Source organism: Delphinapterus leucas, chromosome 8 (assembly GCF_059928025.1).
Source record: "Delphinapterus leucas isolate spDelLeu-1000000601 "Yukka" chromosome 8, BTC_Dleu_Yukka2, whole genome shotgun sequence".
Taxonomy (NCBI): domain Eukaryota; kingdom Metazoa; phylum Chordata; class Mammalia; order Artiodactyla; family Monodontidae; genus Delphinapterus; species Delphinapterus leucas.
Window position 1 is genome coordinate 1,045,939 of NC_143136.1, and position 14,504 is coordinate 1,060,442.

At 64.7% G+C, this 14,504-nt stretch overlaps 1 protein-coding gene across 1 annotated transcript in view; it reads right to left on the minus strand.

The window, feature by feature from the left end:
- The window catches only part of CROCC2 (ciliary rootlet coiled-coil, rootletin family member 2), a 71,943-nt gene that overhangs the window by 12,390 nt on the left and 45,049 nt on the right, over positions 1 to 14,504 (minus strand). The window contains 11 exon segments of the mRNA XM_089916069.1: positions 832 to 1,008; positions 2,801 to 2,937; positions 5,084 to 5,213; positions 5,982 to 6,004; positions 6,006 to 6,101; positions 6,848 to 7,028; positions 7,317 to 7,674; positions 8,180 to 8,329; positions 9,208 to 9,367; positions 9,978 to 10,195; positions 13,290 to 13,433. Coding sequence (XP_089772195.1) covers positions 832 to 1,008; positions 2,801 to 2,937; positions 5,084 to 5,213; positions 5,982 to 6,004; positions 6,006 to 6,101; positions 6,848 to 7,028; positions 7,317 to 7,674; positions 8,180 to 8,329; positions 9,208 to 9,367; positions 9,978 to 10,195; positions 13,290 to 13,433 — 1,774 coding nt within the window.

The following is a 14,504-nucleotide window of genomic DNA, read 5'->3' on the forward strand; positions in this document are numbered from 1 at the left end:
ACTCAGAGACAGCGAGGGAAAAGCTGGGAGAGGAAATGAAAATGTGTTACTTAAGCTGACAGGAGGGGCAGGGCATTTGCAGGTGAGTTCAATGTAACCTTTCAAGAAGGTTTAACTCCGAGGCTATTTAGATGATCCCAGGTAGTAGAAAGAGATGGAAAGCTCACCAATTCCTTTTATGAAGATAAAATACTCTTAACACACAAAAAATCTGACAAGTATGGTGCCCTAACGGAGCACAGACATTCTTGGACAAGTATCAGGAATGCGCTCCAGCCACAGCGCGCCCAGAAGGCCGAGCGGCTCCCCACTTCGCCTCTAGAACCTGGACTGAAGCTGGATTTGGGCCCTGGGGGTGAGCTCTCTGGAGAGGAGGGGAGGGTGTGCGAGGGACTGTGAGGTGCTGGTGGACGCCGTGAGCCCCTCTGAGCCATCGAGGCTGTGACCTGGCGCTGGTCCGAGGACAGCCTCGGGCGGTCTCTCCCAGTGGGCGGGCGCCAGGCCCCCCTCCGCGCCTCGCCTGCCGCTGGCTCAGGCCCCTGCCAGCTGCCTGCAGGCCCCCCGGGGGCTGTGTTCGCGCGTGTCCTAACCTTGGGGCTCGGTTCTGCATTGTTGATCTATTGAATTCCCAGGGTAGCCCTGGAAACAGGGAGGGATTTGCTCTCAAACAAGAATCTTACTGTTTGCATAGCACAGCCTACCATTTAATTAGAAAAATATGTTTTTAATTAACTTTCTCTTGACAAACACATTGGCTTATGTGAAACGAGGGAAAAATCCAGTCCATGAGAGTGAAAGATGTTGTCAAATGCAAGCCTCGCTCTAGCTCACGCTGGCCGCCTGGCAGCCTGGCCTGGACGTGGTGCAGGCAGTGGGCGGCAGGCGGTGTGGCCACGTATCCTGAGCCCACAGCGGGCTGGAAACGCTGCAGCCTGGGTTGGCTGTGAGTGGAGAGTGCCCGGGGCCTCCGGTGACTGAGGTGTGTCTGAACCCCCTCCCGGGCGCCCACTGCAATGACCAACAGGTTACAAAAATTGGGAAAGACTTCCCTCAGCTGGAGACCAGGGACTTTGAGGGTTCCCAAAAGATGGAGAGCACATGGAGGCAAGTGGCCTAAAAATAGGATAATTGCGAATTGCCAGAATTCTTAGAAAAATTGGACAAACGATGGATAGATTCTAGCACACACAGTTTGCTCAACACTTGATCAACCAGAAGAACGAACAGGGGTAGAGAATACGTGAACAACTTCCAGCAGAGCCGTCTGCGCCCCGTGTGGAGACCCCACGTGGGCACCTCAGAGGCCGGGGCTGGAGGGGGCAGTGGGGGTGTGGAGGGAAGGCCTCCAGGGACCAGGGTCACGGTGGGGGAGGCACCAGGAAGGCCCCCACTCCCCTGGCAGGCAAGTGCCAGGGGGAGGAGCCTGAGGACAACCCCGCAGCTCTGCCCTGAGGTCGGGGCCGTCACCCTCCCTGTTCCTGGAACAGAAAAGTTCTGGAGGGGCCTCAGTGCTGTCTCTGCCGTTGCTCCCCACGTCTCCCCTTGGGCTCTTCCTCTCTGCCTTTCCTTGGGGTGTGAAACATCTGGCCAGAGACGCGTGAAGCCCCTGATGGGTTCCTCTGCAGCCCCAACTGGGAATGAGACCGGACTCCCTTCTCAAAAGGAGGAAAAGAATCACTACGTGAGCCGCTCGCGGTCAACTGTGATTCAGGAGAGCAGTCGGTCCACGGAATCTGATCGGAGGGTCTTGAATCAAAAAGAGAACAGAGTTATTGCAGGAAAGGGGAATCGTGTCAGAAAACGGTAACTGATGTTCTCGAGAAGGTGAGCCCAGCAGGGAGCCGGAGGGCGAGCCATCTGCGGTGAAAACACCAGCGCCAGCCCGGGGCCGTGGGGCGGCAGGGAGAGAAGGCAGAGTGGCTAAGACCACGGAGACCCTAAGTCCTCCCAGACTTGGTGGGAGACGCGATGAGAAGGTGAAGTTCGAGGTCAGCGAGGGGGGCAGGCCCAGAGTGCAGGGTGGGAGGCTGAGAGTTGCAGGGAGGGGGGGTGGGAAGAGACGGTTTCGAAGTGGAAAGAACTCCTATAAACTGAAGGTAGGTTTGATCCTGCACGCGGAGCGGGCTCCCCACGCGCAGGGCAAACATTTCAAAGATCAACGGGCCCTCTGGCTCCCACTCTGGAAGGAGCAGCTCCAATAACCTAAAACACCCTCACATTTCTTGACACCGTCTGACACTGAGGTCAGAGGGCAAACAAGGCGCCTGAAATCTAAGGAAAAACAGGCCCCGCTCAGAAGAGGTGGGACGTGAGCCTGACTCAGGGAGCCATCTGTGCTCATGAAGAGCTCAGCTGACGTGTCTAACAGAACCCAACTGTGAAGGGCAGCGTTCTGAGATGGCCCGTGACCTTTGGCCGGTGTTGTCCCACGAGTTCGTCAGGTTATTGGCGAAGGGATTTGCAGCTGTAATTAAGGCTCTGCCCATTGGCTTCGAGTTCACCCAAGGGGAGGGCACCCAGGTGGGCGGGCCTAGTCCATTACAGGGCCATAGGCCGGTGCGGGGGGTGGGGGCAAGCGGCGGGCAGCCTATGAGAAGGTGTCCAAAGGACAGCTGGGAAACGGGACCTAGTCCCGCGGCTTCGAGGAGACGCTTCCCGGAGCCTCAGGAGGGTGGACCCAGCCTCCCAAGTATGGGAGCCCGGAGGGAGCCCAGCCCCGCAGGCAGGCAGGCAGGCCAGCGGGACTTCTGGCCAAGGACAGGGGCTCACACGTGGAGTGAAGTCAGCCGTCCATGGCAACTCGCAGCTGGGCCGTCAGAGAGGAGGATGCCGGTGGGAACTGCTGTGAGCACAAAGCCCCTGTCTCGGCAGACGTGGGCAGGGGGTGGGGTGGGGTTCAGACTCAGGGACCAGCTCTTCAGGGACCCCACCTGGGCGCTGAGGAGAAAGAAACGGGTGGGGCAGGGCTGGAGGAGGGGAGCCCTCAGAGCAGAGCAGAGCCAGGGCACAGGTGCAGAACCCCTGCTGCTGGGGGTGGCCGTGGGAGGTCCTTGAGCTCAGGTGACACACACATTCTCTTCACACTTAACACCGAATATTAGGGGAAAACACTTCAACTGTTGTAACACCCCCCCTCCCCCAAGCAGTGACCAAGAGACCAGACAACGGATGACACCAGGATGCAGACACTGGAGGGAAGGGGCGGGCAGATGACCCCACAGTGAAAGGACAAAAAGGAAGTCGTGAGGAGTCGTTAAAGGGGCAGGTGTCTCGTCAGCGATGGAAGAAAAGCAGAGCATAAGTTATCACAAAACTTGTAAGTGGGGCAAATTCTCCTGCAAAAGGGAAAGACTCTAAGGTAGGATTGTAACCAAAGCCAGGCTGATGCAACGATGGCCGAAAACCTACAGAGCAAAGTGCAGAGGCCAGGGTCAGGAGATGGTGGGGACACTGCCAGCGTCGGGCAGAGCAGAATTCAAGACAAATAGCACGGAGCAGGGCACAGAGGCCTCCAGACCAGTAAGCAAACGTTAGAGAGAGCGTGTCAGAGAGATCTAGAAATTACAGACCCTTAGAGATAAAAGGAGACATTGCCCCAAAAAACTGTCTTGGGAAAATTCCACACATGATTCTTAGCTTCGATAAATCCAGGAGACAGAATCAAGGTGGAATATTTGAATGATGTGAAGCTTGGTTTAATAGGTATATTTCAAAACGTGTAACTTGCAAACAGGAAGCACTGTTTTCAAATGCGCATGGAACAAATACATGTGGACATACGTGTAAAATGAAACAGCCTGGCCCCGCCTCCCCTGCTTCCTCAGACCCCACACTTCCTGGGTATCTCCCAAGCCCCCAGCCAGGCACCTGGGCGCTGGGACTGAGCCCTCCGAGCCTCTCTCCAGCAGCTTCAGTCACTGGGGCCTTTGAAACAGAAATCCCCTCTCAGCTCACAAATGTTTTCCAGACTGAGCTCCTTCTCTGCTCTCTGCCCATCGCCTGCAGGAGGCTCCTCCTCAGAGGCTCCTGGTCTAGCGGGCACCTGGGACCCGGGCACCTGGGACCCAGGCCCCTGCCACCAGGCTCCAGGCCGAGCCCCACATGGAGCGAGTCAGCACAGGCTTGGCGTCCGCACCTGCCCTCTGAGGGGAGGCCTGCCTGCCGGCTGCCCCTGGGGCCCTACAGGCCTCGCCCTGCTCACTGCTATGCTGACATGCAAGGCCATCTCTCCAGGTCCCTCCTCGCAAGGCACTGGGAGGGGGTGGCCTGGACCCGAGCCCGTGTCCTCCTCAGCCCCTCCACTCTGCCATCTCCGTCAGCCTCGTCTTTTCAGCATGGGGCCGGGGGACCCGATTCCCTGACACCTGGGGGTGGCCGCCTCTGGGGCCTGTACCCCCCGAGCCAGGTGTGCTGTTCTTGGTGCTCTGAGGTCCTCAAGCAGCCGCAGCGGCCCAGACCCGGCTGAGCCCTGGCCCTGGCCCTGTCCTGCCGAGGGATCTTAGCACAGCCCAGGGTTCCTTGGACTTGTGGGCCTGGGTGGGGTGCAGTGAGGGGGGTCCGGGCCAGCCCCCGTCCGCCCAGGCCTGGCCCCCACCCCAGGCCCAGATCCTCACCTGAAAACTTCACCCCGGTGGCCGCCTTCACACCCCAAAGGCCAGCACGTGGCATATTTACCCAAGTCCACCCTGTGCAACCTCCTTCCATGTCTGAGTGTCATAGAAGAAAATGCGGTCCCGCGGCGGCATAAATATGACCCCACACACCTGGAGAGCTCCAAGGCTAGGCCAGCGCCACCCTATGCCTGCCGCCGAAAGCACAGACCTGGGAGGCCGGGGGTCTGCCCCCGACTCGGCCCCTCGCCGACTGTGCCACCGGGGCCAGGTGGCTCCCTGCTCAGGACTCATTGTCTGCAAATCTGTGAAATAAGGGCTGGGACCACTGCAAAGACGGCTCCACCAGGGTGGCCCAGACGAGCTCTGTGGGGGCCCGACGCCCAGGGGCCGCCTGCCCCAGCCCAGCACAGCCAGTGCCACTGCCCGCGGGGACATGGAACCCGCCCTCTCCCAGAAGCCTTCCTCCCCACCCCGCCCCCTGCCCCGGGGTGTGAGGTGCGCCCACCTGGAGCCTCGCTCCTCCGCGCCTCGGGGACACCTCCTCCTGCAGGGCCCATGCAGCCTGTGCGCCGCTCAGCTCACCCTCCGCCTGGCGCCGGCCTGTGGGGAAAGCGGGGCAGCTCACCTGGCTCCCAGGGTCTGTGGGGCTGCCTCTCGGGGATGGCCCCTCGCATTGCACAGGCTGGGAAACTGAGGCTTTGGTTTATTTAAGTGACCGGCACCTAGATGGTAGGGGCTGGAGAGGCCCCCCTCTGAAAATTCCCTGCCCTTCCTGTCCTGCCTCAAAGTCAAGGTCCCCGGGGGCAGGTCTGGGGTGCCAGCTCCCTCTGCCTGGACTCCAGGCCCCTCCCCACCCTTCCTTCTCTCCTGCTGGCTTTGCTCCCGGACATCCCTCCCTTGGACTCCGTGCCAGGCCCGGGCCTGCCTCCTGGGCAGACCCAGGAGTGGGGGAAGGGGGGCAGAAAGGAGGTGGGGTGACCAGCAGGGCAGGGGGCCTCCCTCTGAGGAGCTGACGTGGGCCGAGGACCCGGGGGGGGGAAGAGGGCTCCTGGCGGAAGGCACAGCCAGTGCGGATGCCCAGAGGTGAGACTGCAGGAGGCCGGCGTGGAGGAGTAGCTGGGGGCCAGGTCGGGGCGGGCCTTGGAGGTCCCTGGACTTTACTGCCTTGTGACGGGGAAGCCACGGCTGAGAAAGACCCCCCAGCTGCCAGGTGCTGGGACGCCTCGGGGTAGGGGGCGCGCTGGTTCCGGGGTCTGGCCCCGTGGCCCGAGCCCGAGCAGCTCCCGGGACAGACCCTCGTGGTGCCAGGAGGTGGGCTCTGGGGGACCTTGTAGTGGCGACCAGGGCAGGGTGGAGAAGGGCGGTCACCTTCCTCCGCCTCGGCCAGGCCCTCTGCAGCTGCCCGCGTGGCTCCGGGCTCGGGCGCGCTCATGCTCGGCCTCGCTCAGCCGGATGCTTAGGCTCCCCGCCTGGCAGCGCCAGGCATCCTGGGCAGGAGAACCAAGGTCAGGGGGCAGCTGGTGGGCGGGGGCGGGTGGAGGGCCAAGTACCGGGCTAGAGGGTGGGGTGGGGCAGCTCATGGCTGCTCGGGTGGGACAGGGCGGTGGGCGGCTGGGCTGGCCTGCGGGTGCGGGGAGGGGAGCACCGAGGGCTGGAGTGGCGGCTGGGGTCCCGTGTCCAGCTGTGTGGGACGGACACAGCGGAGCAGCAGGGCCTGCAGGGGCACGGGAGCTGGCCTGTAGGTGGGGTCAGGGTGACCTGCAGGGACGGCCCCCCGCCGGGATCTGGGCCTGTGTGGGGCTGGAGCCTGTCCCCGGGGCTGGCACTGGTCGGGCAGGGAGGGGGTGGGGTGGGGGTGGAAGGGGAGCAGGTGTCCGTGGAGGACCCCGTCACTGTCAGTCTGTCTTTTCCCACCCTCGCCCCTTCGAGTCTGGCGAATCTGGCGGGGGCAGCTCATGGACTGCCCTGCGGGATCCCCGGGGCAGCAGGGTGGGGTCACTGGGGCACTCTAGGGGGGCCCTGGCCAGCTCCTGGGTTGGTTCTTCAGAGGACGGGCACTGCTGCCTGGTCTGAGGACGGAGGGCAGCCCTGGACAGTGGGGCAGCTGGCTTTCGAGGGCTGCTGGTATTTATTTGTATCTATCCCTCAGGGGCCTGCCAGGGTCTCAGTGGATCCAGGACGGACAGACAGAAGGACAGCAGACCGAGTGAGCAGCCGCTCCCCGCCCCCATTCCCGCTCCCGCCGGGCATCCCGCAGCTTCTGCGCCAAGTCCCTCAGGGCGTCCCTCACCGAGGCCACGGCCCCCTCTGTGCTGCAGTCTCCCGGGGCAGGTGAGGGCCATCGGAGCGGCGAGCGGGACCGGCCGGGGGTGCTGGCACTCTGCCGCCCAGGGGAACCCTGGGTGCCCTCTGAGCCTGCAGGACAGTGACGACTGAGAGAGCATGGTGGGGATGCGGTGACAGACACGCAGGTGCCCCGTCCCCCTTTCTCTCTGCCGTCCCCGGCCATGGGGAGCCTGGGGAGAGGCACAGGACTCAGGCCCCCGCTTCTCTCCTGCTGGCTCTGCTCCCAGACATCCCTCCTTTGGATTCCTAACCCTAACCCTAACCCGAGGGTCATGAGCCCTGGGGGGCGGGGGTGATGCCCCAGGAGGGTGACACAGCTGGGACAGGAGCCTGCTTGAAGCCACAGACGACACTGACCTTTGGCAGGGGAGCCGGGCCGCTTGGGGGAGGCCACGGGGCTCTGTCCCCGGAGCCTCAGGCCCAGGCGGAGTGTGGACCACAGCCGGCCCAGCTGGGCCTCCGCCTCCCTCCTGGCACCCTCGGCCTGGGCCACCTCCTGCTGCAGGCTGCCGAGCCGCTGGCAGGCCCCGTCCAGGCGAGCCTGGAGGCCATCGGCCGTGCCGCTGGCCTGCTGCAGCTTCCTGATGACGCTGTGCAGCTCGGCCCAGAGGGCCCGCTCGGTGCCCCGGCTCTCGCAGAGGCGCTCCTCCAGCTGCTTCTCCTGGGCCGCGGCCCTGGCTTCCGCCTCCACCAGGGTGTGCTGCAGCCTCAGGACCTGGGGGAGGGACTCGGGGCTCCAGACCCACCTGCTGTCTGAAGACTCCCCAGCCCGCTTGGCCTTAGCCCCTGCTCGGCATGTCACAGCTAGGGGGCTCTGGACCTGCTTCCCACCCCCTGTCTGACTACGGGGACACCTGAGCCCAGGTGGGGAGGGACACCCCAGAACCACGGAGCAGGTCCTGGCAGGCAGCAGAGCTCACTGGCAGCCTCACAGCCCTGGCCAGACGGGGCGATGGCCCCAGGCTGTGCCCTCCTTGGCCTGCGTGGGGCAAGCCCCAGGCAGACCCTGCTCGCGGCCTGACTCGTGCCCCCATCCCCTGGGATGGTCCCTCCGTGGACTCAGGCAAGGTGCCCTTTGAATACTCATGAGTGAATGGGGGATAAACGGAGACGCCACAGCCCCTCAGGAAGTGCCCAGGCTGGGGTGGAGACAGCCAGTCCCCCAGCTTGAGGCCCCGCGCCTGCCAGATGGGAAGCCCTGGGCGCTGCTGGGCTCCTACCTCCCTCTGTGAGCCCTCTCTGGCTGCCTGTGCCTCGGCCGCCAGCCTCTGCAGCTCCAGCGTCCCCTGCTGCACACCCTGTGCGCCCCGGACCTGCATCCGGCGCAGCTCCTGGCTCTTCCTCTGGTTCTCGGCCTCCAGTGACATCACCTGGGTGTGTGGGGTCGACACTGATGGGGTCGCCTGGGCCTCTGTGCCAGGCCTCCCTGACCCCTGCCTCTGCTCACATGGCCTGGGAGAGAGCCTCCCTCCCGGGCAGCAGACTGCACTCAGGGAGGCTAAGGCGAAGTCCAATTCCAGCCTGGGGTCTGCGCCGTGTCCCCCGCAAGACCAGGCCCTTGGAGCTGACTCTCTCTGCCACTCCACACCCTCTCCTGGTGTCTCGTCTCTGGAGCCAGGACACTCTGTGGAGCCCAGAGATGTGAAAAATGCTGGTGCAGAGGCCACTCGAGTGAGGAAGGGTGCCTGTGCCCGTCCCTACAGTAGACAGTTCACCAACCAATTTGTCTGCAGAAGTCTGGCAAAACTGGGTGTGCACACTTTGAAGGGCAGTCTAGGGCCCTCCTGGGTGGGCTTGAGACCAAGGTGGTCAGTGTTAAGTGGCCCTGACCTCGGACGCCAAGGCTAAAGGATGAAGCAGTACCCATCTGTTCACCCTGAGCCCTGAGGCGGCCGTGACGGGAAAAACCCAGGCCACTCGGGGCCACGGGAGCTGCCCACCCCGTCCCCCCGACAGCCAGCATCAGCCACCGGACGCCTGATGTGCTGGGAGAGCCCCCCCACCGGTCCCTCTGTGGAGTGGAGTCCCCTCCGCGTGGCGCCCTGGCTGCACTCCTGGGCCTCAGAGTCCATGGGCGTCCGAATGATTGTTTTAAGCCAATAGGTTTGGGGCTTGTCCATGTGCCCCACAGGCAGACCCAACCCAGACCCCGTGAGTCCGAGCAGGGCCCTTCTGCTGTGGCTCCAAGTCTGGGGAGTGGGGGGGGGGACACTCCTGGAGGGGTGTGGGCTCCAGGGAGGCCCCTCACCTGTCTGCGTAGCTCCTGGAGCTGCCGGCGGGCGTCTGCCCGTGCCTGCTCTGCCCCCTGCAGAAGGGCCCGCAGCTTGCCGGCCTCCTTCTGAGCCGCTGCCCGGGCCTCCTCCAGGACCAGCACCTTCTGCGCCTTCTCCTCCTTGGAATGCTGAAAGCTGAGCGGAGGGTCACAACCTTGGGCCGGGGAGCTCCCTGGGGGCTCCGGCATCCCCCGAGGTGACGGTCCTGGCCACCCGGCAGGCCGCCCGCCTCACTCCAGCCAGACACTCCCCACATCCGATTCGAGTGTGCCGAAGCCCAGCCTCCTGGGGCACGCCTCTGTCTGGGTCCGACTGCCCAGCTGGCCGGGCCCCTCGCTGTGTCTCAGCCCCTCTCCCCACTCCCCTCCCTCTAGCCACGCTCCTAGAGACCCAGTGTCCAGCATCCGCCGGCACCTCTGCTGCTCCCCAGGGAGGGCCGCAGCTCCGGCCAGGCTGTCCTGCCTCTGGTAGGCATCCTGGAGCCACTGACCAGGTCCTTGGCCTCCCTCTGCTCCCCAGCCCTGGGCGTCTCCTTCTGGCCACCTGGGGCCTGTCTTTCCTGCTGAACGGAACTTCCTGAGGGCGAGGACAGGCCTGGTGGCGTCCCAGCCTCCACCTCCTGGGCCAGCACCGTAGACCCTTTGGACAGGCAGCTGGCACCCTGGGTCCGCTTGGTCTGTCCACTTCACCATCATCTGGCCCAGCTCAACAGGACCAGGGCTGCTCTGTGGGGCGGCTGCCCTACCTGGCCTTCTCCTGCTCGACTCTGCGGATGGTGGCCCGCAGCTCGGTGTTGGAATCCCGCAGCATGTCCTTCTCTCGGGCCTCATCCTCCAGTGCCCGGCGGGCGTCCAGGGCCTCCCTGTGCAGCCTCTCCCGGCTCTCCTCGCTGCCCTGCAGCTCCTGGCGCAGGGCCGCCAGCCCCTCCTGGGCCTTGTCCAGCTGTGCCCGCAGCCTCTCGGCCTGGGGAGGAGTGTGTGTCTCTAGGGGCCAGCTGGGGGCCACGGGCCAGGGTCAGCTGTGGCCTCTGGCTCTGCTCTGGCAGCGCCAGTGCCCACCCCCCCACACCCCGGCCCCGGGTCGTCAAGTGCTCGAAGGAGAAGCAGGCAGCCTGGCTTTGCCCACGCCGCTGAGGCTGCAGGACGGCTCACAGGGGCCCATCCCAGAGCCCTGGCAGGAGACACCCTGGCCCTTCCTGACCCTGGTGCTGCCCTGCGCTCCCTCCCTGGACCCTGGGGACGTTGGTCACCGGTCAGCAAGGCCTGTGTGGGACACAGCTCGGCCCACACGTCTGCACTGTCCCCACCTGTGTCCCTCGGGCCGGCTCCTCCCCTTCAATAAGGGTGTGGCCCCCGGGCCACCGGCCACCCTGGTGTGGAGAGCAGCCTCAGCACCCAGGCTCCTGAGCTCTGCACGGCCGCGGGCACGTCCACTGCCTCGGGCCTGGGCTCCCTCTCCGTAAGGGAGGGAGTGGGGAGGCCAGGTCTCTGGGCGACGGCGCCCTCAGCATCCTCTGGCCGCAGCAGGGCCGCTCGGTCTGGGCTGTCGCTGTCACAGGAGCACGGTTCAAGGTGCCCGCCACAGAATCGAGGGCCTCCTAAACCCCAGGGGTGAGGGCAGCAGAGGCCCCAGGGTGGGAAGGCTGTGGAGCCAGTGGGGACCTCAGGGCCCAGCAGCCCGGACCCTGGCCTCTGGCCACTCCGCACCTCTGTGAGCTGACCCGAGGAGGGGGAGAGGCTGCAGGTGTGTCCTCGTCCCCTGCCAGACCTGCTCCGGGCCCAGAGGGGGACTCCCACCGCGCTGGAGCCGGGACCTGTGTCATCCCCTGCTCCGGGGCCCTCCTCACCCCCTGGCTTCCGGGCAGGGCTTGCGGGCTCCGTGGTTTTGTGGGGCTGAGAGCCCAGCTGAAGCGTCAGTGGCGGTCAGGGTTCCTAAGCGCCCTGGGTTCCTAAGCTGCCTCAGGGCCCCCGGGGCTCACCCTCTGGTGGGAGGTGCTGGAGGGAGTGCAGACCCCGGAAAGGGGCAGCCCGGCCCGACGCACAGGCTCTGGGGCTCGCCGGGATCCCTGGTCTCCCCACCGACCACCGGTGCACTCTGGAGAAGGCGTGCCCCAGAGGAGGAGGTGGGGGAAGCCACAGAAACGGAGCCTTGTCCAGGCGCTGGTTTGCCAGAGCGAGCCCCACTTTGCTGGCTGTTTCAGCGGGACACTGTCCAGGCCCCCGGCCGGCCTGGCTCCCGCGTCCGCCGGCTGTTATTGTTGTTCTGTTTTTGGGAAGGGCCCCCCTCCGCTCCCCTCCTGCCCCCCACATGTGGGAGCCACAACTGCACGGAGCATTTTCCGCCGAGCTCAGCAGAAATCCACCCCGAAGGTCAAGGACCAGCAAAAGGGCCTATCCATCATAAAAGAAGCTGTTTTCATTTCCCAGGGCCGAGGAGATGAAAACAAGCAAAACAAACGCGGGGGAGGGAGTCCCCCGCCCCCCCGCCCCACCCCCACCCACCTCATGAGAACAACCACCCCTTTTACAGGAATTTTACAGCCAAATCTCTTAATGTGATTATAATAATTATTTCTTTACTAGAAATTGTATAAACAGACTCTTTTGAAATCTCCTGCAGGGAGGTGACCCGAGGGCTCTGCACGGGGGAGGGGCTGCTGAGGGGCCCTGGCCTGTGTGTGTGTGTTCACGCGTGTGCATGCATGTGCAAGCACACACGTGTGTATGCACACAGCATGCGTGAGTGTGTGGTGTGTGCATCTGCACACACCTATGTGCAGACGTGCGTGCCCACGTGTCCGTTCGCACGCATGTGTGCTGCTCATACATGTGAGGACTCTGGGAGTCACGTGTGCTGCTTGTTGCACATATGTGGTGCCCATATGTGTTTGCCTGTATGAGTGCTGTGTCCACGCATGAGTGCATGTGTGTGCACTGCCTCTCTGTGTGTGCACGCGTGTGCATGGGGGTGTGGTCTCCATGTGCACAGGCGGTGTATGTATTGCGTGTGATACACGCACACACGCACGCACGCGCGTGTGGACCTCAGGCACGGCTGTGAGAGGCCTGGACGTTCCTCCAGTTTAAAGGCTGTGAAAGTGTTACGGTTTCCATGGCGACTCTGGGCCAGCCTGGCGCCTGGGAGGGTCCTCTGGGCTCCCTCCCCCTGCCATTGTTCCCCTTGCCCCCCTCACCCGCCTCAGCCTCCATCCACCCCGTCCCCATTCTGGGGCCCCTCTCCTTTCTGGGGGTGGCCGATCGGGGAACCTGAACTTCCCACGAGGCATTGCTTTCTCCCTTCACCCACCAGCACAAACGTGCCCCCACCTCCCCGGCTCCTCCCCCTGCCGCCCCCAGTTTTAAAATCTCATTCTGCTTCCCCGTGTGGTCGCTGACCGGGCCTGACTTCGAAATCTGTTGAAAGGAGACCTTTCTCTTTGGGGGCCAAAGTAAACAGGCTGTCATGTTCAATCACGCTCTCGTCCTCTCCTGGCCCGGCTCGGGGGGCTGGGGGAGGGCCCGGCCCCTCTGCTCACTCTGCTGGCCGCTCCCCCGCCCGCCTGCCAGCCTTGGCGCCCGGCCGGGGAGTGCATGAGGTCGCTGGGCCCCGGGGCCCCTCCCCCAGCCCCAATCCCTGTGCCCGCCTGCCCGCCCCCTCCCAGCGTCCCCACGTCCTGTCAAATTCCCTTCAGAAACACCTCCCCAGCCTGCCTGCCGAGCTCCGCTCGCCCGGGCCCAGACTGGCCCCACCCCGGGACACCTCACAAGGCTCTGGGGGCCCCGCACCAGCCTCTGGGCCCTGGTGGGGCCCGCGCGTGGCTGCCCCGGGACACCCCACTCACTCTGCGTGTCTCCCCCCGCCCAGGGCGGCCTCGCCCCCCCAGGGCCTGGTCCCGCGGCGTCCAGGCCTCACGCTGTGTGCGGGCTGCACCCGCTCAGCAGCATCTCGCCCGGGGTCTCCCCACGGCTTGTTGGAAGGTGGGTCCCGGATGCGGGTCCCCTCCTACCCCTCAGGTCACACCTGCCTCGCAGGGGCCCCCCTTCCCACCCTGCCTCACCTCTCTCCTGGCGCTGCTCCGCTGGGCCGCCATCTCCCGGAGCCTCTCGCCCAGAGCCCTGGCCTCCCTCTGATGGGCCGAGACGGCGTCCTCAAAGTGGGCCTGCAGGGCCTTCAGGTCTGCGGTCGTGGCGCTGATGGTGGCCTGGGGGGAGCAGCAAGCCGGCCGCAGCGTCAAGTGTGCCTGGCGGGAGGCTCAGGCCCCCACGGGCAGCCCCACGCTGTGCTGGGCCAGGCGGGCAGCCCACTTGGGCCACGTAAGGTGGGCCTGGGGCTCTGGATGACCACGGCCAGTGCCGCCAGTGCCGGTTCCTGAGGGTCCCAGTGGTGAGGGGGGCAGTGTAGAGGTCCCGGTGTCGGGGGCGGTGGGGGGAGCTTCCCATGGGAAGGGCTGACCCTGCCTCCTGAACTTTCAAGCAGGCGGGTGGGATTGGGGGACGCTCCCAGGCTCTAAGTGTGAGAGTACCCGCGACACGCCTGGGAGGGGTCAGGGGTCGTCCCTATTTGGATCCGCGGCTACGCTCCGAACTTGGATATCCATGCGGGCGGGACTCAGCTTGGCCTGAATCTGCTTTCCTGTGGCCAGAGCGCCAAGACGCTCCTCTAGTGCTAACAGAGGGCCACTGGAGCAGGGGGTCCTCTGGGCCACAGGCTTGGCCATGGCGGTGCTAGAACCCCTCCTGTCCATGAATGAGGGCACCACCTGCTTACCCTGAGCCCGAGACCCAGCCTAGCTTCCTGGCCAGGACATACCCCCGCCACCCGCCCGGGGTGGTCTGGGTCCCCAGGGGGCAGTTTCCTCGGCAGGGCGAGGGACGGAGCTGGCTCTGTGCTCCAGGGGGGCCTGGTGCCCTGCTGCCCCCGACTGGGTCTCTGGGAGACACCCTTCCCCCGCCCCTTCCCAATTCACAGGCCACTGCCTGAGGGATCTGGCAAGCTGGGGCTCTATCAGGCCAAGCTTCCTGCCCTCGGGGAAGGAACCTCGCTGGTGCCGCCTCTGTTCCCGGCGCCTGCTGTCCCTCTCCACTGAGAAGCGTCACCTTGGACGGCCAGGTCTGGCTGTGCCCCCAGGACAGCCCTAGCGAGGCTGCAGTGAGCGCTTGGTGTGGCCAGGGACCGCAGGGCGAAGCCGGGAGCCCCTGCACCGACGGGGGCCTTGCTCGTAGGTCACCCACAACTGCTGTTCCGTGGCTGGCATTTCTCCCCACCCTCCCCT